This window comes from Budorcas taxicolor, chromosome 14 (genome assembly GCF_023091745.1).
Source record: "Budorcas taxicolor isolate Tak-1 chromosome 14, Takin1.1, whole genome shotgun sequence".
NCBI lineage: Eukaryota > Metazoa > Chordata > Mammalia > Artiodactyla > Bovidae > Budorcas > Budorcas taxicolor.
Genome location: NC_068923.1, coordinates 3,810,841 through 3,834,747, shown reverse-complemented (window position 1 = coordinate 3,834,747; position 23,907 = coordinate 3,810,841). Strand labels below are relative to the sequence as shown.

Sequence of the window (23,907 nt, the reverse complement as noted above, 5' to 3'; positions counted from 1 at the left end):
AGCCTCTTGATGAAAGTGAAAGAGGAGAGTGAAAAAGTTGGCTTAAAGCTCAACATTCAGAAAACGAAGATCATGGTATCTGGTCCCATCATTTCATGGGAAATAGATGGGGAAACAGTGGAAACAGTGTCAGACTTTATTTTGGGGGGCTCCCAAATCACTGCAGATGGTGATTGCAGCCATGAAATTAAAAGAAGCTTACTCCTTGGAAGAAAAGTTATGACCAAACTTGATAGCATATTGAAAAGCAGAGGCATTACTTTGCTAACAAAGGTCCATCTAGTCAAAGCTATGGTTTTTCCAGTGGTCATATATGGATGTGAGAGTTGGACTGTGAAGAAAGCTGAGTGCCGAAGAATTGATGCTTTTGAACTGTGGTGTTGGAGAAGACTCTTGAGAGTCCCTTGGACTGCAAGGAGATCCAACCAGTCCATCCTAAAGGAGATAGTCCTGGGTGTTCTTTGGAAGGAATGATGCTAAAGCTGAAGTTCCAGTACTTTGGCCACCTCATGCGAAGAGTTGACTCATTGGAAAAGACTCTGATGCTGGGAGGGATTGGGGGCAGGAGGAGAAGGGGACGACCGAGGATGAGATGGCTGGATGGCATCACTGACTCAATGGACGTGAGTTTGAGCGAACTCTGGGGGTTAGTGATGGACAGGGAGGCCTGGCATGCTGCAATTCATGGGGTCACAAAGAGTCGGACATGACTGAGCAACTGAACTGAACTGATAGTAATTAAAAGTACATCTTTTTCTGTGTTACAACACAGAAAAGTAGAAAAAATATATTCCATAATGCCATTTATATACATTTAAAATGCTGCACACAAAGCACTATAAAGACACATACAGATGAAATGATCCAGAGTATGTATCCTGAATAGATGCCTGGAGATAAGGATAAAGGGAAATACACAACAGAGCAGGGAGCCATGTAGGACGATGCTGACAGCAGGTGAGCTGAGAAGTGAGATCAGCTCTACCTCTGTACCTGGAATCTAAGGAAAAGAAAAAAAACTACTGATTCTCTTGGTAGAAAGCATATTCAGAATATGTGACAAATAAATACAAGAGAAACAAGGAGGGAAGTCTATAAGGTTACAGAAGCAATTAAGGACTCCCAGAAAATATTTACTTTATTTATTTGGCTATGTGGGATTTCTAGCTGAAGCATGTGAACTCAGTTGCAGCATGTAGGAGCAAGTTCCTGGACCAGGGATTGAACCTGAGCCCCCTGAACTGGGAACACAGAGTCTTAGCCACTGGACCACCAGAGAAGGCCCCCAGAAAATAAAAGGAAGATTATGATAAGACCTTCCCTAGAATAGTAAGTCGGAGAAGGCAATGGCACCCCACTTCAGTACTCTTGCCTTGAAAATCCCATGGATGGAGGAGCCTGGAAGGCTGCAGTCCATGGCATCGCTGAGGGTCGGACACGACTGAGCGACTTCACTTTCACTTTTCACTTTCACGCATTGGAGAAGGAAATGGCAACCCAATCCAGTGTTCTTGCCTGGAGAATCCCAGGGACGGGGGAGCCTGGTGGGCTGCCGTCTATGGGGTCGCACAGAGTCGGACACAACTGAAGTGACTTAGCAGAATAGTAAGTAGACTCTTTGTAGACTCAGTAAAAGATTATTTTACAAAGTTATCATGACCAATCTTTACTTTGGTGGAAAGTAAAAATATAGGTGAGTCTTGAAAGGTAACCTAATTCAGAAAGTCTAAAACACAACAAAATACAGAGGCTGTTAACTCACACAAGATTCACAGCAGGGGTTATTTAAATAGGGCTTTGTTTACTGACTGTCAAGCCTTTAACTTGAGAGAAGAGTATCAGAAAAGCAAAATGGATAAAGAGACAAGAAGCAACATTACGCTATTTACTGATACACTTTAAACATAAGAAGAGAGCCAGGATGAAATTGAAGGATGGAAAAAGGAATATCATGCAAACAGTCTGTCTGCATATGATAGCTATTGTGGCTACACTAGTATCAGATAAAATAGCTTTCAAGACAAAGAGATTACCAGCAATAACGAGGGACCATTTCATAATGATGAAAGGGTCAGTTCATCAAGAAAAAAATAAATCTGAAGTTATGGGCATCAAATAACATAGCTTCAAAATAGATGAAAGAAAAATAAATTTAAAAGGAGAAAGGAAAATTCACTATGAAAATCAGAAATGTTAACAAGCACATTAACTCAGGCAAGAACACTGGAGTGGGTTGCCATTTCCTTCTCCAGTGCATGAAAGTGAAAAGTGAAAGTGAAGTTGCTCAGTCATGTCCGACTCCTAGTGACCCCATGGATTGCAGCCCACCAGGCTCCTCCGTCCATGGGATTTGCCAGGCAAGAGTACTGGAGTGGGGTGCCATTGCCTTCTCCAATGAGTAGGGCTACAGAGAATTTAAACAGCGCTTGACAAGTTGACGTGTTAAAACTCTATGCCCAGCAACATCAGAGTAAACATTCTTTTAAGGCACACGTGGAACAAGCACTGAAAACAGCTATATGCTCGAAAACAAAGCAAATCTCAATAAATCTCAGTTGAGTAAAATGAGACTACGATTTCAGACCACAAAGAATTGAACCAGAAATCAGAACCAAAGATTATAACAAACCTAAGTATTCAGAAATTAAGTAACATGCTTTGAATTATTTGTAAAATTATAGAAAATATATGAAAAAATAAATCAATGGAAACTAGAAAATATTTGAAATGAACAATATGAAAGCACAGCATCAACATTTCTGGGATGCAGTGCTTAGAGTGACATGTATAACTTTATGCAGACATTAGAAAAGAAGATAGAAAAATTAAAGATCTAAGTTTTCATGTCAATACATTTTTTAAAAGAAGAAAAATAAAATCAAAACCAAAGGAAGGAAGGAAATAAGAGAGCAAAATGAAATAAAACCAACAAAAAACTGAACTAGAGAGATAGGCAAAAGAGAAAAAACGAGTGAAAAAGTGAATCCCTGAAACCTCCTCTCATCATTCAAATCTCAGTTTCAGCATGAGTTAGCTGTGTGGCCTCAGGCCCTAGGTAAGGCTCTCCGTGCTTCTCTCCACCCATGTAAATGGATATGGTAACATTTTAGTGGCATCTCATAGGGCTCTGACTCTGGAGCACAGGTAAGCACAGTATGGGGGTCAGCTATCACCATGCTGCTCAGGGACAGAGTCGCCAGCCTTAGCCTGGACACTGGGACCCGTCAACAAAGAAATCCTTTGCTTACATGTTTAAGAAGCAAAAGACATTTAGTTTCTAGGAAAAGCTGTACCAAGTAATTTTCACAAATCCAGGCCTGGAATAAGGGGTGCCCTTCCTTCTGTGTTTCAGGACAAGTTTCATCTCTGATGATGTTTGAGGTCAGCCTTGGATGTGAACATGACCAAGAATCAAGGCATTTAAAATCCCATCTAGACGGACCTGGAGAAGCAACCAGTCCAATACTGGACTGGCAGCCCTGTCCAGTATTCTTGCCTGGAAAATCCCATGGATAGAGAAGCCTGGCAGGCAACAATCCATGGAGTCACAGAGAGTCAGACACCACTTAGAGACAGCACCCACGTACCAGACAGGCCTCACCAGAAAGCACTCTTCCATGCAACACAACTCAGAAGACCCTGAATTATTTTATCTGTGTGTATCCTCATGAAATGTGCAAAACTTTGTGTGCTGTTTTTAAACATACGTGAATGGCGTTACGGAATAGATTTTTCCATCATTTTCTCTATTTTTAAGATCTAGTTACGCTGCTCTGTGCACCTGAAGCGTCTCTCAGTCCTGGATTTTTTAGTTCTGCTAGTAGCATACGATAATATTTTTCAGAGATGGGACAGAAACCCAGACTAACTTATTAAAACCCCTAACAGGTAACATCAAAAAGAATAAAATTATTAAGAATAACCTAACCAAGGAAGCAAAATATTTATACACTGAAAACCATAAAACTATGCTGAAAGAAATTAGAGAAGACATAAAAAAATGAAATGATATTCTGTGTTCATGGGTTCAAAGACAATATTGTCAAGATACCAATACTACCTAAAGAATATGCAAATTCAACAACATCCCTATCAAAACTTCAACGGTTTTTGTAGAAACAGAAAGATCCATCCTAAAATTCACATGAAATCTTAAGGGAACTCAAACAGTCCAAAAAAACCTTGAAAAAGAAAGTTGAAGGACCCACACTTCCTGATTTTAAAACTTGCTAGAAGTCAACAATAACTGAAACAGAACAGAACTGGCAAAAGACAAACATACCGACTAGCTGAGTAAAACAAAGAGCCTAGAAATAAATGGCTACACATATATGGTCAAATGACCTTAAACAAAGGTTTCAGGACCATCAGCGAGGAAACAACAGTCCTTTCAGCAATGGTGCTGGGGAAAGCTAGATATCCACATGAAAAAGATAGTATATAATACTGTGTACAAAAATTAAGGATGTTTGTTTCTTGGCAGGAAAGCTATGGCAAGCCTAGACAGCATGTTGAAAAGCAGAGACATCACTCTGCTAACAAAGGTCCATATAGTCAACGCTATGGTCTTCCCAGTAGTCACGTATGGATGTGAGAGCTGGACTATAAAGAAAGCTGAGTGCTGAAGAATTGATGCCTTTGAGCTGTGGTGTTGGAGAAGACTCCTGAGAGTCCCTTGGACAGCAAGGAGATCAAATGAGTCAATCTTGAGGGAAATCAATCCTGAATACTCATTGGAAGGACTGATGCTGAAGTTGAAACTCCAGTATTTGATCATCTGATGCAAACAGCTGACTCACTGAAAAGTCCTTGATGCTGGGAAAGACCGAGGGCAGAAGGAAAAGAGGGCATGAGAGGATGAGATGGCTGGATGGCATCAACAACGCAATGGACATGAACTTGGCCGAACTTCAGGAGGTGGTGAGGGACAGACTGGCCAGGCATGCTGCAGTCCATGGAGTCGCAAAGAGTTGGGACACGACTGGGCAATTGAACAACAACAGCAAAATCAACATTAATTACCTAAACAAATCAGCTAAAATTATGCTACTGTTAGGAGAAAACATAGGAGAAAATCTTCATGACATTGAATTTGGCAACAATCTCTTGAACATGACACCAAAATTACAGGCAACAAAAGAAAAAATAGATAAACTGAACTTAATCAAAATTCAAAACTTTAGAGCATCAAAGGACACTATCAATGAAATTTTAAAAAGCACTCTTCATGCTCAGGGCTGGTGCACTGGGATGACCCTGAGGGATGGGATGGGGAGGGAGGTGGGAGGGGGCTTCAGGATGGGGGACACATGTACACCCATGGCTGATTCATGTCAATGTATGGCAAAACCCACTACAATATTGTAAAGTAATTAGCCTCCAATTAAAATAAATTAATTAAAAATTAAAAAGCACCTGTCAAAATGGGAGAACGTATTTGCAAATCACATATCTGATACAGAATACTATCCAGAATATATAAAGAGCTTCTAAAACTCAACGAAAACAAACAAAGCAAAACCAAACAACCTAATTGAAAAATGGGCAAAGGACATGAACAGACAGTTCTTCAAAAAAAGTATACAAATAGTATAAGCATAAGAAAAAATGGTCAGCATCACTAATTACTACTGCTGCTGCTGCTGCTGCTGCTGCTGCTGCTGCTGCTGCTGCGAAGTCGCTTCAGTCGTGTCCGACTCTGTGTGACCCCATGGATGGCAGCCCACCAGGCTCCCCGATCCCTGGGATGCTCCAGGCAAGAATACTGGAGTGGGTTGCCATTTCCTTCTCCAGTTGGAAATGCAAACCAAAACCACAAAGAGATACCACCTCACAACCCTTAGATGGTTATTATAAAAAATAAACAACAATAGCTGGAAAAACAGTCTGGCAGCTTCTCAGAATTTTAAACACAGAAATACCATGTGATCCAGCAATTCCACTTCTGTATATGTATGCATCAAAGAGCTGAAAGCAGACACTCAAGCATACATTTGCATACCAACACTCAAAGCAGATTCACAGCAGCCAAAAGGAGGAGACAGCCCAGGATCCACTGGTGGCGGAATGGACAAACAAGATACTGTCTATACATATAACAGAAGAGTTTTCAATCTTAAAGAAGAATGGGATTTTGATACAATATAGGAGCCTGGCAGACTGCAATCCATGGTGTCGCTAAGAGTCGGACACGACCGAGCGACTTCCCTTTCACTTTTCACTTTCATGCACTGGAGAGGGAAATGGCAACCCACTCCAGTGTTCTTGCCTGAGAATCCCAGGGACAGGGGAGCTTGGTGGGCTGTTGTCTATGGGGTCACACAGAGTCGGACACGACTGAAGCGACTTAGCAGCAGCAGCAGCAGATCAGCTTTGGAGATATTAAGTGAAGGAAGTGAGATAGAAAAGAACAAATAGTGTATAATTCTGCCTTATACTAGGCACCTGAAATAGTGTAACTCATAGGGACAGAGAGTAGATTATCGGTTACGAGGGACTGGAGGAGGGAACACGGGAAGCCACTGTTTAAAGGGTACAGAGTTTCAGCTCGGATGAAGACAAAGTTCTGGAGATGGAGAGGGAGACTGGTGCACAGCAGAGTGGATACACTTAAATGCCCCTGAAGTGTACCCTTAAAAATGGTTGAAATGGTAAATTTCATGGAATATATATTTTACCAGAATACAATTACAATAAGAATACTCAATTTTTGTTTCTCTCCCACAGCCCTTCACAAAGAGGGGAGAAAGACCTAACAAGACGCAGAGAAGAGGCACTTATTTTTAAATCTCACTGGAATTTAACCCAAAGACAATGGGTTTTCAGAGGAAAACTGGACTGCGGTAAAACCCCAAATCATCACCTGCAGAAAACACAAACGTTGTCAATCTGACTTTATCTTAATTTTTTGTGGGTATTTTTAAAATTAATTTTTGTTGGAGTATAGTTGATTTACATGCTGCGCTAGTCACTGCTGTACAACAAAGGGGACCAGTTATACAGTTGTGCGTATACCCACTGTTTAGATTCTATTCCCCTATAGGCATTACTGAGCACTGAATAGAGTTCCCTGTGCTATACAGTAGGTTCTCATTATGCTTTTGTTTTAAAATCTTTTTTTTAAACCTCCAAACAGAGGGGAAAAGGCAAGGCGGGAACAGGTTTTAAAAAAATCACAAACCCTGTCTTTTCAGTATGTACAGCAGGGGTCACGGGCACGAAGCCAAGGGTCAGGGGATGAGGCCCAGCCCCAGCTCTGAGGACTGGGGCGGGCGTGGGGGGGGGGGGGGGGGCGGTGCCTGAGCATCCCAGCAAAGCGAGGCTGAAGCTCCCCGCAAGAGAGACGTCCCAAGGACGCCCGGAGCACGGTCACCAGTGAGAACAGATGCCGTGGAAGAACTTTCCAGTGTTACAAAAATATCCTCAAACTGCCGCCCGACCTTTAAAAATGACACTGGCATTTTAGTCTTGCAATGCCGAGTTTATCTAGATTATCGCGTGTCCACACGTGGACCCTGGAGGCTGACCGCTGGGACCACGCAGCGGGGGTAGCCAGGGGCCCGGTGGATCTCGTCTTCTGCCCCCTCTCCCCGCTCCTGCGGCCAGACGCCCGGGAGAGCAGGTGTCCAGCAGCGCAGGCAAGCTGCCCTTCTGACCCACAGGCATCTCCCTCACCGAATCCTCACACTTGGACACATCACCCCCAGGCCCACCATACAGCTCACCCTCGTTTGTAAAAAGGGCGTTGTGGTTCCTAACTTCAGACACGTGATGAGAAGGAACCATCTCAACACCGAGAGGGGGCGCCTAGAACACAGCGAAGGATGAAGACCTCTGCGAGGTTATGGCTGGAGGGCCTGGGCTCAGCTGGGTCTGGAGCCCACAGTTTCCAGTTCCTAATTTCATGCTCCTCTCACCAAAACAACCGTTTTTGGACTGGGGGTGCCTGGGCCCTGGATGTCTATAAAGATTCTCATGGACAATGTGAGCACAGACAGCTTTAAGGGGACATATCCCAGCCGCTGGGCAGCTCTCCATAAGCTCCCCCGAAGCTGACCTCTTGGATGCAGTGGTCAGTCTTGCCTTTCATCTTGCTTTGTCCCAACTGCCCTGCTCCAGCTTCAGTAGCTTCAGTAGTGTCGGACTCTTTGGGACCCGTTAGACTGTAGCCTGCTAGGCTCCTCTGTCGATGGGATTCTCCAGGCAAGAATACTGGAGTGGGTTTCCATGCCCTCCTCCAGGGGATCTTCCCGACCTAGGGATTGAACCCACTTCTCTTACATCTGCATTGGCAGGCGGGTTCTTTACCACCAGTGCCACCTGGGAAACTCCATATCCGTCCCAGATCATATTAAATATATTGTCTCACTGTGATCAAACCTCCAAGACCAAACACAGACAATCAGAAATACTGCTGTCTTTATTAAGAAAGTTCCTCTCTCTAATGAATGGGTAACCTCATCCTTTAAGAAGACAGAACATTTCTAATTAGCTTTTTCAACAAAATTGAAGAACTAATGTTATCAATAGATTATTAAAAATCATTTCTGCTAAGCTCAAAATTCTCCAAGCCAGGCTTCAGCAATACGTGAACTGTGAACTCCCTGATGTTCAAGCTGGTTTTAGAAAAGGCAGAGGAACCAGAGATCAAATTGCCAACATCCGGTGGATCATGGAAAAAGCAAGACAGTTCCAGAAAAACATCTATTTCTGCTTTATTGACTATGCCAAAGTCTTTGACTGTGTGGATCACAAGAAACTGTGGAAAATTCTTCAAGAAATGGGAATACCATACCACCTGACCTGCCTCTTGAGAAATCTGTGTGCAGGTCAGGAAGCAACAGTTAGAACTGGACATGGAACAACAAACTGGTTCCAAATAGGAAAAGGAGTACGTCAAGGCTGTATATTGTCACCCTGCTTATTTAGCTTCTATGCAGAGTACATCATGAGAAACACTGGACTGGAAGAAACACAAGCTGGAATCAAGACTGCCGGGAGAAATATCAATAACCTCAGATATGCTGATGACACCACCCTTATGGCAGAAAGTGAAGAGGAACTAAAAAGCCTCTTGATGAAAGTGAAAGAGGAGAGTGAAAAAGTTGGCTTAAAACTCAACATTCAGAAAACGAAGATCATGGCACCTGGTCCCATCACTTCATAGGAAGTAGATGGGGAAACAGTGGAAACAGTGTCAGACTTTATTTTTTGGGGCTCCAAAATCACTGCAGATGGTGACTGCAGCCATGAAATTAAAAGAAGCTTACTCCTTGGAAGAAAAGTTATGACCAACCTAGATAGTATATTCAAAAGCAGAGACATTACTTTGCCAACTAAGGTCCATCTAGTCAAGGCTATGGTTTTTCCTGTGGTCATGTATGGATGTGAGAGTTGGAATGTGAAGCAGGCTGAGAGCCAAAGAATTGATGCTTTTCGACTGTGGTGTTGGAGAAGACTCTTGAGAGTCCCTTGGACTGCAAGGAGATCCAACCAGTCCATCCTAAAGGAGATCAGTCCTGGGTGTTCTTTGGAAGGAATGATGCTAAAGCTGAAACTCCAGTACTTTGGACACCTCATGTTGTTGACTCATTGGAAAAGACTCTGATGCTGGGAGGGATTGGGGGCAGGAGGAGAAGGGGACGACAGAGGATGAGATGGCTGGATGGCATCACGGACTCGATGGACGTGAGTCTGGGTGAAATCCAGGAGATGGTGATGGACAGGGAGGCCTGGCGTGCTGCGATTCATGGGGTCGCAAAGAGTTGGACACGACTGAGCGACTGAACTGAACTGAAGAGATCAACATAGTGTCTTTGGCTTAGAGCTCGTGGGTTCACAAAACTGGAGAACACTGAGGGAAGAAAATGCTTTCCATCATAGTTATTTTATGGAAACAATTGTGACCTAAAGGGAAACAAACTTATGCTAAACCCCATCTCTTTCCAGCAAAAAGTAATACTCTGGATGACACAGAGTAGGCATCATTAGCAAGAAATCAAGTTCCAAGAAATGTAGCTTTTATACTTAATAGTTAATTATCCAACTTTGCAACATTTGTATTATTTTGATAACTTGATTACTGCTACTAAATATACCATTGAAAGTGAAAGTGTTAGTTGCTCAGTCGTGTCCAACTCTTTGTGACCCCATGGAGTGTAGCCCGCCAGGCTCCTCTGTCCATGGAATTCTCCAGGCAAGAATACTGGAGTGGGTAGCCAGTCACTTCTCCAGGGGCTCTTCCCAACCCAGGGATCAAACCCGGGTCTCCCACATTACAGGCAGATTCTTTACCGTCTGAACCATCAGGGAAGCATACTGTTAATTCAATCATAAAAGTGTTTTTTAATTGAAGTATAGTTGATTTGCAATATTATACTAGTTTCAGGTGCATAGTGATTCAATATGAAAATTGATTCAATATGGAAATCACATGCTTTGCAACAATTTTACATGATTTTTAAAATGTCATCAACTTGAAAATATCCTAGAAGGTATGCAATTTTATCAAATTCTTTTGGGCGTTATATGAACAGAAAATGCCAAGGGCCCCTAGGAGTGGCCACATTTCCGACCAGAGACTGGCGGGGCAGTTCAGGGTCTGTGGAAAAAGAACAGAGAGAGGAAGGAGCTACGTGCATCCGCACAGCCCAGGGGCCTGCAGGTAGAAGGGCACACACACACGTGCTTTCTCTCCCCAGCTACTACATCTTCCTCAGGATGGCAGGAAATGGGCTTTAAAATCCTTTTATTTATGAAAATGCAATGGCAACCCACTCCAGTACTCTTGCCTGGAAAATCCCATGGACGGAGGAGTCTGGTAGGCTGCAGTCCACGGGGTCGCAAAGAATCGGACACGACTGAAGCGACTTAGCAGCAGCAAGCGGTGTTTTTAAAACAAGAAGGCAGCTCAGGGTGGACCTCCCAGTCGGTGCCAGGCAGCAGACGCCCCAGTGATCCAGTCTAGACTTGAGGGCTGGGCACGGGAGAGTCTGTCAGACTGGAGCCTCCCTGCTGCCTCAGTCAACTGGTGTGGGAGAGACCCATACGCTGAAACTTCCCATCCAACAAGCGACCTTAAAAATCAAGCAACTGCTTCTAATCATGTGTTTTAACAGAGAAAACCATAATTCCAAAACACCCGTGTTCACAACAGCACTATTTACAACAGCCAAGACATGGAAACAACCAGGATGTCCATAGACAGAGGAATGGATAGAAAAGCTATGGTCCAGATACACAGTAGGGTATTACTCAGCCACAAAAAGGGACAAAATGGTGCCATTTGAAGATCTGTGGACAGACCTCGAGACTGTCATACAGAGTGAAGTAGACCAGAAAGAGAAAAATATATCATATATTAATTCATATATGTGGAATCTACGAAAATGGTTCAGAAGAGCCCACGTGCAAAGCAGAAATTGAAACACAGACATACAGAGCAAACATACGGACAGTAAAGGGGGGAGGGGGGTGGGATGAACTGGGAGATTGGGCTAGGTATATATACACTACTATTTGTAAAACAGATAACTAACAAGGACCTGCTCAGTGCTCTGTGGTGACCTAAATGGGGAGGAAATCAGTAAAGCGGGGGTGCGATATTTGTATAACTGATTCCCTTTGCTGTACAGCAGAAATTTACACAACACAGTAAAGCAGCTATATCCCGGTAAAACATTTTTTAAAAATGGATTCATTTCATTCCTACTAAGCTGCCCTCTCCTTTGTAACAGACTGTCTCCTTGATTCATTTATTGATGCCAGAAAGAATCTATTATATGATGCATCTCAGGTCCACGCCAGGGGCAAGAGCTGCGAAGGTTACTGACAGGCACACCCAAGAGCTGCAGGAAGTTGCATGTATGTCCTCCTCTGAGACCCATGCACCCAACCTGCAAGCTCTCACCCAGTCCCTAACCAGCTCCACACCCACAAAGAACACTGTGGTACCTCCTTCTAGCCTAAAACCTCCTTAAGATGCTTTTTACTTGCTCACATCTTGCTTCCTCCAGGACTCCTTATACACAAGCCCTGTTTCTTTCTCATCATAACCCAGTGGCGTAATTCAAATCGCCGATCTACCAGTTCCTCCTGGCACGGACTAATTTGGGAAAGTCCTGTACCCTTGCCCATCCTCCTCTCCAGGCTTCTGGAAGCGCCATCTAGGTTTCAGGAGCAGAGGACTCAGAGGGATTTCCCCAAGTGAGACAGAGTGGCTCCCTGGGGGACCCATCACCTGGACAGTCACCAGTAGAGAAGCAGGGAAAAGAACGTTTATAACCGTCCTCGGTTCAGTATTTCTTGGAGCCATTGGAGCAGGCAGGCAACCCTCTCGGATGTCCCATGACCACCAGGTGATGAGACTGGACTTGAACCTGGGGCTGTTTAAGCCCCAAGCTCCCACCTGAGCCCCCCACCAGCCTCCCACCTCTCACGTGTGGGAAGTGGGTCAAACACCCTGTGGGCTCGCAGTCACTCACACACCCTCTCCTTGCTCTCAAGCAACCACAGGGATGCCTAGCTACAGACTAAGGTTCGTGGTCTCTCTCCCCATCTCTCCTTAGCACTGAAAGCTCTCAGAGTCAGAGCAGGAGCCAATTTTTCTTCCAGTTACTACTTAGAGGGCTCAGCATAACCCTAGTCACATGAACAAACTTCAAGGCGGCGGTCTGACAATCTCTGAAATAGCTTCCTTTGGGGACGGACCCCTTTAGCTCCAACGTTTCCTACAATCCACTCCTTCATTCAGTAGGTATTGAATGAGCACTTAGAATATGCTGGACACTAGAGACACAGCAGTGAACAGAAGAAACTACCTACCTTGACGGAGTTTAAATTCTAGTAGGAGAGCAGTGAACTTCAATACTGATGTTAGCTGCTAAGACGCATCATGACCGTCTACATGAATGATTCCTTGGTACAACCGGATGTGCATTATATATCTACAATTTTTCTGTTGATCTAGTATCTACCTTATCCAAGTTCTTCTTAAAAAATTAGAGATTAAAGATTTGCCTGCAGGGGGATCTAAAAAGCACACGTGAATAAGTAAAGGCATGCCCTTCACACTGCTGTGTAACACTTTCCAAATTCACAGACTGGTTCAAACGCGGCTCCTTCTGCCCCCTCCCCCACCAGACCCCCTCCATCCTTTAGATGTCAGCTCAAATGTCGCTTCCTCCACAACCACAACTACAACTCACGACTGCATCAGGGGCTACTGCTGTACACGCCCAGGCACCTGCGTTTTTCTCAGCAGGCTCTGATCTTAGCATACAGCTTAGGTCCAGAGGCTTAAAAGAAGAGGGCAGGGATACTCTGTGTTCACAGAAGGGCTCTATCCTGCTGTAACACAGAGTCTGGCACATAGGAGGTGTGCAACTAATACTTGTTAAGTAGGGGAGAAGGATACTGATTTGTTCCTTTCAAACATCTTCTAAATATGGTCATGTTTAAGCTCAGCTGGGCGCAAGGAAGCTGGTGGGGTGATACACTACTGAGGATAATTTAGATCAGGGAGATCTCAGTGGAGAGTGTTCAGTGTCTAGCATGCGGAGCTTTCACTAGTCAGATTAAGATCAACTGACAAATACCTACCATGCAGACTGCAGAAAGGACAGTCTTAGATACTGAGTGTAACGTGTTGTTGTTTGTTGTTTAGTCACCAAGTTGGGTCCAATTTTTTTTGCAACCCCATGGACTGTAGCCCACCAGGCTCCTCCGTCCATGGGATTCCCCAGGCAAGAATACTGGAGTGGATTGCCATTTCCTTCTCCAGGGGATCTTTCCAACTCAGGGATCAAACCCACATCTCCTGCATTAGCAGACAGCTTCTTTACCACTGAGCCACCAGGTACTGTTTAACATTCTCTGTCCACTGACAGAGGAGATGGATAGAGGGAGAAAAAAAAAAAAAAACTACTGAGTTTTCAGTTATTTGGGGGAAAAGACCATATAATCTGACTTGGGGTAAGGAGCATGTTTACCCTTCCCTTAGCTCAGCCATCCTCAAGATTTTCCTAGCATGCAGAAACTCAAGATTTACTAATTCTGCGTTTAATCCAGAGAAATTTCTAGGCCCCAAAGAACCAAACAGGCCAATCAACAAACCTCCCACCCACAAGGGAGGAGGCAGGCGAGCCGGGCGGTGTGGCCAGCAGTGGCCAGTATAAGCAGACCAATGGCTCCGACTTGCTCGTCCTGTGCTCCAGGGGCAGCTGCCCCAGCACCCCTCTGCCCGCCGCCCATGTCAGCGTCAGCTCAGATTCGCTGAGGTCCCCAGCCCCTCTCCTCCACCCCGATGGTAAGGCACCCAGCCCACCGGAAGCAATCCAGTGTCACCCCCATTTCCATTCCATCCTGAAATGTATTCTTCCCTTCACTCTGTCCACTCTGACATGCTTAGCAGATTACCATTGCTGACGTTTGTACATCAATCGAGGAAAAAAGTTAATGCTGTATTTTCTTGCAGAAATTAATTATTTAAAAAATTTTTATTATTATTTCATTCTTGGTTGTTCCCCACAGCTTGTGGGATCTTAGTTCCCTGACCAGGAATCAAACCCACGCGCCCTGCATTGGAAGCACAGAGTCTTACTCACTGGACCATGAGGGAAATTTCCCAGAAGTGAATTCTTGTTCCCAGGAGTAGACAGTTCAAAAACATAAAAGGCTTCAGGTTATTCTGCTTATTTAGCAGTTTTCAGCTGACTTGAAAAAAGAGTCTAAAAGTCAAATGGTCCCTTAGTGAGATAGTGAGGAGATGATGTTATCATAAATCCAAGTTACATCAGGAAGAAAAGGGCAAGAGAGAAAATCACAAGTTGATGCAGCCAGGAAGACAGACCTGTACGTATAACTGAACCACTCTCCTGCACACCTGACAGGAGCACAACACTGTAAACCAACTGTGCCTCAATAAAGAATCCATTTAATAAAAGGAAGACAGATCTGCCCGAGTTCAAGCATAGCAGCAGCTGGAACAGTATGAGAGACTTCTGCCGGTCAGATGCTTTACTCATAGCAGTGGATGACATGCGCCCATCGGATGGCACAGTTTAGTGAGATGGGCTGCATGGTACCCAGAGGTCAGGCTCCAGGCCTGGTCAGGAGATCTTGTCTCAGACAGCTGCCTGACCCTCTAAGTGACTTCCTGCTACGGCAGCTCACCTATAAAATGGAGATACTGATTACACTGATCAGGGTTATGACCACGTTAGATTCAGGTTGCATTTTTTAAAATCCCTGTATTCATCAAAGAACTGTGTTCACACTTAAATATCAGCATTATAATGGGGGCAACTGGGGGCCATACTAGAATCTACCCAGCAGCTGTCAGTCATGCTGATCAAATGAGAGAATCACGTAACACCCTAAATGTGGCCCCTGGGCCGTAGTAAGTACTCATTTTGCTTGTATCCATGATAAGGAGTATTTTACATGTTTATTTCCAAGTTGTACACAAAAATTACCTGGTAGGAACAATGGAGCATTTCAGTGTATTTTATGAATTGGAAATCTATTGTAAGCCTACCTACTTACCCGCCCACCTACTTACCCATGGATTGGTATGACAATTTTGTGTTTCAGGGGGAAAACTTGAGAATGACGTAAAACCTAAACTGCATGCTTCAACAGCACTACAAATCAAATATAAATAATGTTATCTCAGTTTATGCCGACCAAGCAAATAGTTCATCAGAGTCCAGAAGGCCTGAGTAAACATATCTGAATATTATTAAATTCTGTCCTGAAAAAACCCACTATTAGAGTAGCACCTGGAATAGTTAATAAATAAGGCTGTTGACTTTGGTTCTCCTATTCTGCTTTTGCAGCATGCCTTCAAAGCAATTACTATTCCATTACTGTTCACACAAGAGAAAATTTACTAGCCTGCAATTTAGAGGTAAGTGGGGTAGACAGAAGAAAATGGAGTCACCCACCAAGATCCAAGAAGCTGCAGACAACAGTCTAAATGCTTAAAAGATACACATTCATCGCCACACACAATAACCCGGACTTGTCTTCATGTCTATTCATGAGAAAGAATAATCAGTGGAAAGCAGGCTGGAGGGAGAAGGAAGATGGAAAAAAGACAACAGGAAGAGGCAGAAAGGAGAAGGCCTTTGAAACCCGAGGAGTTATTCCTGATCCGTTAAAATATCAAGATCCAGATGAAAACTGCTGGTGTCCAAAGAAAACGCTGTCAAAAATGAGCCACAGCTCAAGTACCATACATCCAGGGAAAGTAAAGAACATGTACAAATTTAACACTGATAGACTAGGAAAGCTGTCCATTCATTTTGAAAAATTCTCACATTTGATCAGACTCACAGCGTGACTAACATGCTCTTAGGAGGGAAGAAATAACACGTGAGGGGCATGTTTCGGGTAAAATCATCTTTGGACGGTGCTCGCTAAAAGCATCTTTGAGGTTTCTTCACTTCGAAAAGATAATCACTCTACACTAAGTAACTGTGTCAAGGAGATATGGAAAGGGAGCTCTCCTGTCTCCTTCCGGGAAATACATTCATAATCTATTATTTAGGGGAGAAAGTGCCAAACACTGTAAATCTCAATTTATGGCTCCAATGAGCTGCACGTAAAGGGTTGAACATGTAACTAAATTATCAGAAAAGGGCAGGGTGAACTCGCCCCTCACCTCCCCCACTCCCAGCCCCTGCCCAGCACACAAACAGCTTGACTGCACCCAGCACAACATCCAAAGGGCCTCTCTAGTTCACTACTTGCCAGAAACATCTTCCAAATGCAATCTCATTAACTGAGACCTTTTCTGAGCCTGTAACCGTTTTCGAAGTCAGCTTGTCTTCCAGCCTCACCTCGTTAAACTGAAAGTTAAACTTTTAAAAGTTCTTTCCTCGCTTGCAAAGTGATATTTTTTAACCTTTCGGTTCTACTGGTTTCCCCAAGGTGAAAGCAAGTTCACCTGAAAAGCGGCCTCTTTAAACTCGAGAAACCCTGGAAGGTTTTCTAGCAGAGGACAGAAATCCGATCAATAGTGTTATTGAAAAAATGTGACCAGCTACAGTCCCATTTGTCTGTGGCTGTTGCTTCTGTGAAAGCCAGGCAAATCCTTTGCAAATAAGCTTTTCCGGAGAGCTAGATGGATGGAGTGTGCAGGCCGCAGGCAGCCAGGATTACCTGAGAGCCGCAGTGCAAACTCCTATCAAGGCCACAAGAAGGGGCCGCTGGGAACCTGATAACTCCAAGCACCTCCGTCTCTGATAGGCAGCTCAGCTTCTGCCACAATTCACACAGCTTCCTTTGCAAATGGATTTGGCTGTTAAATGTAGGGTTGTTTGATGCAAATATTTATTTTCTGGCCACACAGCTCAGTTGAAAGGGGAGCCTGAAAATTGGCTGGCTGGCTAGCTGGATGGGAGAAGAAAGCTCAATTCCAGCTAAGCTACCACGGAGGATTAATTGCACCAGAGTGCCTGTTGTGCCTTAAATTTAATTTGGAAACCTTTCATCTTTTACTTTCCTTCATTGGCAGCCAATGCTTAGAGAGCTAATTTGTTCATTTGGTTCATTTCCCTCCTTTTATCTTATCTACGTTAACATCAACCATGGAAATGAGAAGCACCATGAATAAAAGATGAAGCTTGCCTCGGGACATTCTTTCCTGAGGTACTGTGAATTACTTAAAAACTAATTTGTGTGAGCACCATAGAAAGGGCTGAGATATATGCCGGGCCCTCCAGCATCCCTGATCAGCATCTTCCCTTCCCCCAGGGAGCTATAGTGTTTAGATGTCTTAGCTGGTCCTACCTTTTCACCAAGAGAGCAGTGTCTAGACTGCAATCCATGTGGAATCATTAATCTAGTGGTGGAGGATAGGACATCCCGTTAATATACAAGACTAAGGATGCATAATTTCCCCTAATCTGACTTCTTAGAGAGGTCAATCTTGCTTGCCATGCAAATAAAAGAATGTGCTGTAATAAGGAAAACTTAATGTCTCAACATACATGCCTGGGGAACAGAGAGATGCCTTTTTTGGTTCAAAAACACTATGTTGGGGGAGGGGTGGTGGGCAAGAAAGGGATTAGTACTAAAATTCCTGCCTGGGAGGAACACTGAGAAGCTACAGGACTTAAATTCTAAGTGTATCATGCATATTATGCTTTAAAAAAAAATCCCTTCTGTTGTGTATTTGGCATACTTGGCACCTCTCCATAAATAAGAGACACACATGTTTGTAAGTTTATTTTGAATATTTCATTACTTCCAACCATACAAAACATTAGTATCTTAAAAGTTTAGCTTTTTTTCCCCCATATAGTTTCCTCTCGGCTGACACTTTTTTTTGTCCCCATCCTCTTCTTTTTATCTTCTCCCTTTCTTTTCCCCTATGGAGCAATGAAAAAACCTCTTGCTGCTTCATATCCACCACGAACAAGATGTCTTTCAGCTTGGGAAGCATCAAAGAAAGACTGTGTTCTGGGTGGTTTCTCTGGCGCTCTGTGCCAGCTCCTCCCTTCAGTCCAATGCCTCACACCAGTGGGCTGGAAGGGGGGAGCAACTGAGACTCACTGCCCTTCACAGGCCATTCCCCTAAAAGGTTAATTAATAAAAATGTGCACTGTTTTGCTTACCCAAGACTACACATTTTCACAAGCAGAACAACTTCCAAGTTGTATAAGAAGAAAAAAGACTTTGGGGGTTGAAATGATGGTGTTCTGAAATATAAGGGTCTTGGCTTCAGAATACTAGCCATGTCTTTTGGGGGCAAGAATATGCAGGCAGAATCATGATAAAACCCAACTTAAAAAAATCAGCTGATATTTTGAATCTTGGTTATAATGAAGACCATACCATACAATGACAAGCTAATTGATTTCTTCAGAAGAAATACAGGAAGAAAGCCCTCCATCATGAAAGCATGGAAGAGAGGAGAGGAGAGCAATTACTGGTCCTTTCAGTCAAGAAGCAAGAGAGGATGAACAGAAATGAAGGCAACAATTGACGCCAAGAAATGGATTTTTAAAGCTACATAGGCAGAAAAATGAAGCTGGAGAGACACAGAATAGCTCTATCCTGAGGTTATGAAAGCCAAATGGAGATATTAGGATGAAAGCATGGGACGTTTGTGATTGCTGTGAAGAGTGTGCTAATTTGCTTCAGTACTGTCCGACTTCGTGCGATCCTGTGGACTGTAACTCTCCAGGTTCCTCTGTCCATGGGATGCTCCAGGCAAAAATACTGGAGTGGGTTGCCATGCCCTCCTCCAGGGGATATTCCTGACCCAGAGATCAAACCCGCCTCTCTTATGCCTCCATCATTGGCAGGCGGGCTTGTTATCACTAGCACCACCGGGGCGGAGGGTGGGGGGATGTCTAGACATACAGATCACCCAGTTTACTTAGGGGAAGGGAAGGGATGGTGGAGTCTCAGAGTCAGGATGTCTGGGATTTGGGGAAGAGGAAGGCAACAGTCCCAAGGCATGTCAAAAAGTCCAAGGTCTTTTCCTGCTATATTTGTGGAGGAGGAACAAGAAAACAACACCACAGTTCAAACGCATCAATTGATGCCTTTGAACTGTGGTGTTGGAGAAGACTCTTGAGGGCCCCTTGGACTGCAAGGAGATCCAACCAGTCCATTCTGAAGGAGATCAACCCTGGGATTTCTTTGGAAGGAATGATGCTAAAGCTGAAGCTCCAGTACTTTGGCCACCTCATGTGAACAGCTGACTCATTGGAAAAGACTCTGATGCTGGGAGAGATTGGGGGCAGGAGGAGAAGGGGACTACCTAGGATGAGATGGCTAGATGGCATCACTGACTCGATGGACGTGAGTCTGAGTGAACTCCGGGAGATGGTGATGAACAGGGAGGCCTGGCGTGCTGCGATTCATGGGGTCGCAAAAAGTCGGACACGACTGAGTGACTGAACTAACTAACAAGAAAACTGTCAAAACCAGGCAACCCAGCCTCATTCGCTGAACGCACATGCATGCGCACACACTCAGGCTGCAAAGCACCAGCCTCAGGGACAAACACCTGTTCCAACCCGGTGCCTGCTGGCTTTGTGTAACTGTGAGCTCCAAGGGACACTGCCATTCTAGCACCAGCGGCCAGGCTGTGCTGGGGACCTCACGGCAAGGACCAAGCAGTAATGGCCGGTGGAAAAGTGGCCAAAGAGGGGCCTCGAAAAGGGTCAGGAGAAGGAACCCGGCAGTCCTGCTGATAACCTCGGGCTGTGAAAAAACAGAACCACAGGGCAGGAAGGGCAGTCCTAAACTCAGTTGCCAGAAGGATTCTTCGAAAAGGAGGTCATCTTTAGAGTCAAGAAGGGCCTTTGTGGGGTACAGGGAGAGATGGTGGGGAAGAACTCCCTAGAAGTCAGTGTTTTCACTAGTAACCATTTCCAGCCCAGCAAACTGTAACAGGGAAATGGGTGTCTGGCTGATTCTTGGTCACCATCTTCAGCGTCCTCCTGATATGGCTCTAGACTCAGAATCACATCTGCGTGCACTGAAAAGGCCGTCAGAGACCACCTAGCCTGCCCCCAGGGCGCAGAACCCCTCTCCTTGTAGCCTAGCTTCTCGGGGCTCCATCCTCAGGCCGGCCAGAGCCCAGTTTCTAGAAATCCTACAGGAGCCTCACAGCTGCACCACCGCTTCAGCCCAATAGCGGGGCCGGTGAGTGTGTGTGTGTGTCTCTGTGTGTGTGTTGGGGTGGGGGGGAAGGGGGGAAGCAAAGCCCCCGCCAGACTCTCTTCAGAAGTCCCGGAGGTCCTCCCACCCTCCTGCAACCCCGGGGGATCAGCGCAAGCCGCGGCGCTGCGCCTGGAGTCCCGAGTGGGCGCGCGGGGAAGGGCAGCCGTGGCGGGACCAGCCCAATGGGGTGTCCTCCCGCCCGCCCTGGCTTGCCGCTACCTCCTGAAAGAGCTCCAGACTGTAGGTGTTGTCGTCGTCGGCGAAGAAGAGCACGCCGGGCTGCGCGCGCTGGTGCCCGTGCCTCTGGCGCAGCCAGGCGAGGCCGGCGTTGCGCTGCTCGGTAGCGCGCGGCAGCCCGGGCCGCTTGTAGCGCCGGGGCGTGGGGACGTGCAGGTGAGTGCTGGGCAGCCCCGCGCGCGCCAGGAAGCGGCTCACCAGCTCGCTGCGCGCCGCCGCGTCCTCCACCAGGATCCAGTGCAGCTGCGCCACCTGGCGGAACGTGTTGGCCAGGCGGGTCAGCTCGGCCTTCTGCACCGGGCGGCTGTAAGTGGGCGTGATGGCATAGATGGTGGGCAGCGGCGGCTCGGGCGGCGGCGGCCGCGGCCGCGGCCACGATTCGTTGCGTGGCTCGCGGCCGCGGCCCGGGCCGCCCCGGCGGAGCGGGAGCCGGGCGCCCCCGCGGCCCCCGGAATAGGGCGCGAAGTAGGGGCGCGAGGTGAGCGGGGGCGCGGGCCTGCGCGTGTCCACGTCGAGCATGATGATGACGATCAGGATCCAGGGCAGGAGGATGAAGAAGCGGCTGAACAGCACAGACTTCATGGTGCGCTCTCCCCCGACCTCACCAACGCCCCGAGCGGGGCTGAGCCGGGGCACCCCAGCGCGCAGTTTGGACAGCGCTGGCGTCCGCGCTCAGGAAGCCGCGGCCCGCGCGCACTCCATGGGGCGGCGGGGCGCTGCGGGGGCGCGGAGCCGGGCGTGCGGGGTCCGCGCAGGTGGCGGGGAGCTCCGGCTTACAGGGCGTGCAGGCAGGCGGGCTGGCCGGGAGGTCCCTACTCCGGGTAGTCTACTGGAAGCGCGACTTGATCCAGCCGCGCGCGCCGCCGGCCCCGGAGTTGTGCGGGGCGCCAGGAAGGTGGTGATCCAACCGTGCTCTTTCCGAAGCTTGGGAACTGGGAGCTGTCCCGCGGCTCCGCAAGCAAAGGGACTCCAGCCGTGGGTCCTTGGTGCGCTCTCGGGGTGAGGAGACAGGCGTGGGAGACAGGCGACGAGCGCTCTCCTACGTTACATCCCAGCCGAGGTGGAGAGGACCGGAAGCGAAGCTTGGGATGTCTTGCGCCCAGCTCGGTTCACGCGCCGCCGCGGAAGCCTGTGCCCGGGTCTCTTCGCTCAGCGCCGCTCTCGATAGAACCTCTCCAGGCTCCGGCAGCAAGATCCCAAAGCCTGGAAAGAAAGAAAAAGCGAGGGGGCGGGGGCGCTGCCGACTCCAGAGTCCCCCCCAGCCCCCAGTCCTCCTGTGGGGAGACAGCAGCGCTGCTACTGGCGGCGTGGGGCTGCGCGGGGAGGCGGGAAGGCGGCCGGGTACCGCCGAATGGGAGCGGGAGGAGGGTCCCCGTCGGGCGCCGCGGCCGCGGGGAGGGGCTGGATGCTTGCTCGCTCGTTCGCTCGCTCCCCCGACCTCCGCGCTCTTAGCTTTCTGAAATGCGGCAAGGTCTTTGGAGACCAGCCAGGAAAACACAGGCACGTGCCGAAAACGCGGGAGACTTCGTGTCGGGAGTGAGAGGAGAGGGGCGGCGGGAGAGGGCGTAGGATACCTCTGGCGCCCGGCGCGGGGTTTGTGTGCTGGGGGTGGACCGCACCGCGCAGACAAGAAGCGCTTTCCCCGAAAGGCAGAGATCATGGACACCCCCGAGAAACGGAGGGGTGCCCCTATGGGTGTTTGACTAGAGAGATGGCCCAGAAGAAAGAGGATCTATCCGAACCTTTGCTGCCTGGCTGCAGTTAGATCATTGCGGGAAAATTCCTAAAACTCCAGCTGAGTTAGCAGGTTTAACTTATTTTCCTTCTGTACTCTGGGTCACAGTTCTTCACAGTCGGCTGCCACCGGAATGATTTCGTTTGACCCTCTCAGCGATCCTTTCGATGAGGCCTGGGAAGTAGAATCACCTTCATTTTTTGGATGAGGAAGCTGGGACTCAGAGTTGGCAATGATCTCGCCGAGGTCAGTGGCGATGGCCCAGCGGAAACGAGACGTAGGTGCCCGGAGTCTAGCCGGTGGCTTCGGCCTGCAAAAGCCACTCCCGGCACAGCCCCCCGGGCGGGCGGCCGTCCTGGCGGTAAACATGGTGCATTCGGAACCAAACGGAGCGCTCGGTGACATGTGGAACCATGATAGTGCCTGGAAGACGCGAGGCTCTTGGTTTGGATGCTTGCTATCTAGCGGACCCGCTGGCTGAGCCTCTGGCTGCTCTCAATGGGACAGATGAAAGCAGGATCGCGCTCCCTGGGCACGTGCAAGGGCGGTGCTCGCAGAGCGGCAGCAAAGATTTTCCCCAGCCTGTGATAAATAATTTCTGAGCCCATCTTCCCTCACTGTCTTCCTCAGTCGTCTTCACAGATAAACCCTGGCGATCGCGCTCTGAGTGTGCGCACGGGGAATGAGTACTCCGGGACGGATGCTCGCATGTCCAGCGGCTCCGAGGCTCCTGGTTTCTCAGCTCTGTCCTGGCTGCTTCCCCCTGTCGTCCGGTCTTGGCGCGTCCTGAATTTCCCTAATTTACAGCCCAGAGACTGAAGCCCGAGAGTGAAATGTATAATAATAACCCCACTCGCCGCCCTCACTAGGGATCACCTCTTCCACCTTCCAGTATCAGCTGCTAGCTCGTAGTTTAAATCGCACTTTAGATTAGTGCCTCCAAGCATAGGAAACAATGAATCCATCAGACTCCTTCCCATGGTCTCCAATAGCTTAGCGGGCCTCTGAAAATAACACAGCCTCGAGAAAAGTCAGGCCTCTGGGTCCGCCTGGGGAAGTTAGGGTCAGCATTTTGGGGGAGGCAAGGGAGGACGATTGGGGAGGGAATTCGGTGGAGGCGTTTCTCAAAGCAGCACACACACCTGCCCACCCTACAAAGATGACTGAAGTCTGTTTCATCCTGTTGGAATTTTTACATGTAGTTGATGAGAAATGCCTCGTGTGTTACCTGAGTAAAACGGAAGTGGTCACAG

The 23,907-nt window shown here is 47.1% G+C and overlaps 1 protein-coding gene across 1 annotated transcript in view; it reads right to left on the bottom strand.

The window, feature by feature from the left end:
* Positions 1-21,501, bottom strand: part of B3GAT2 (beta-1,3-glucuronyltransferase 2) — a 109,232-nt gene extending 87,731 nt beyond the window's left edge. Inside the window, exon 1 of the mRNA XM_052651531.1 lies at positions 20,902-21,501. Within this exon, the coding sequence (XP_052507491.1) occupies positions 20,902-21,501 (600 nt within the window). The remainder of the gene's footprint in view (positions 1-20,901) is intronic.
* Positions 21,502-23,907: the final 2,406 nt, after the last annotated feature.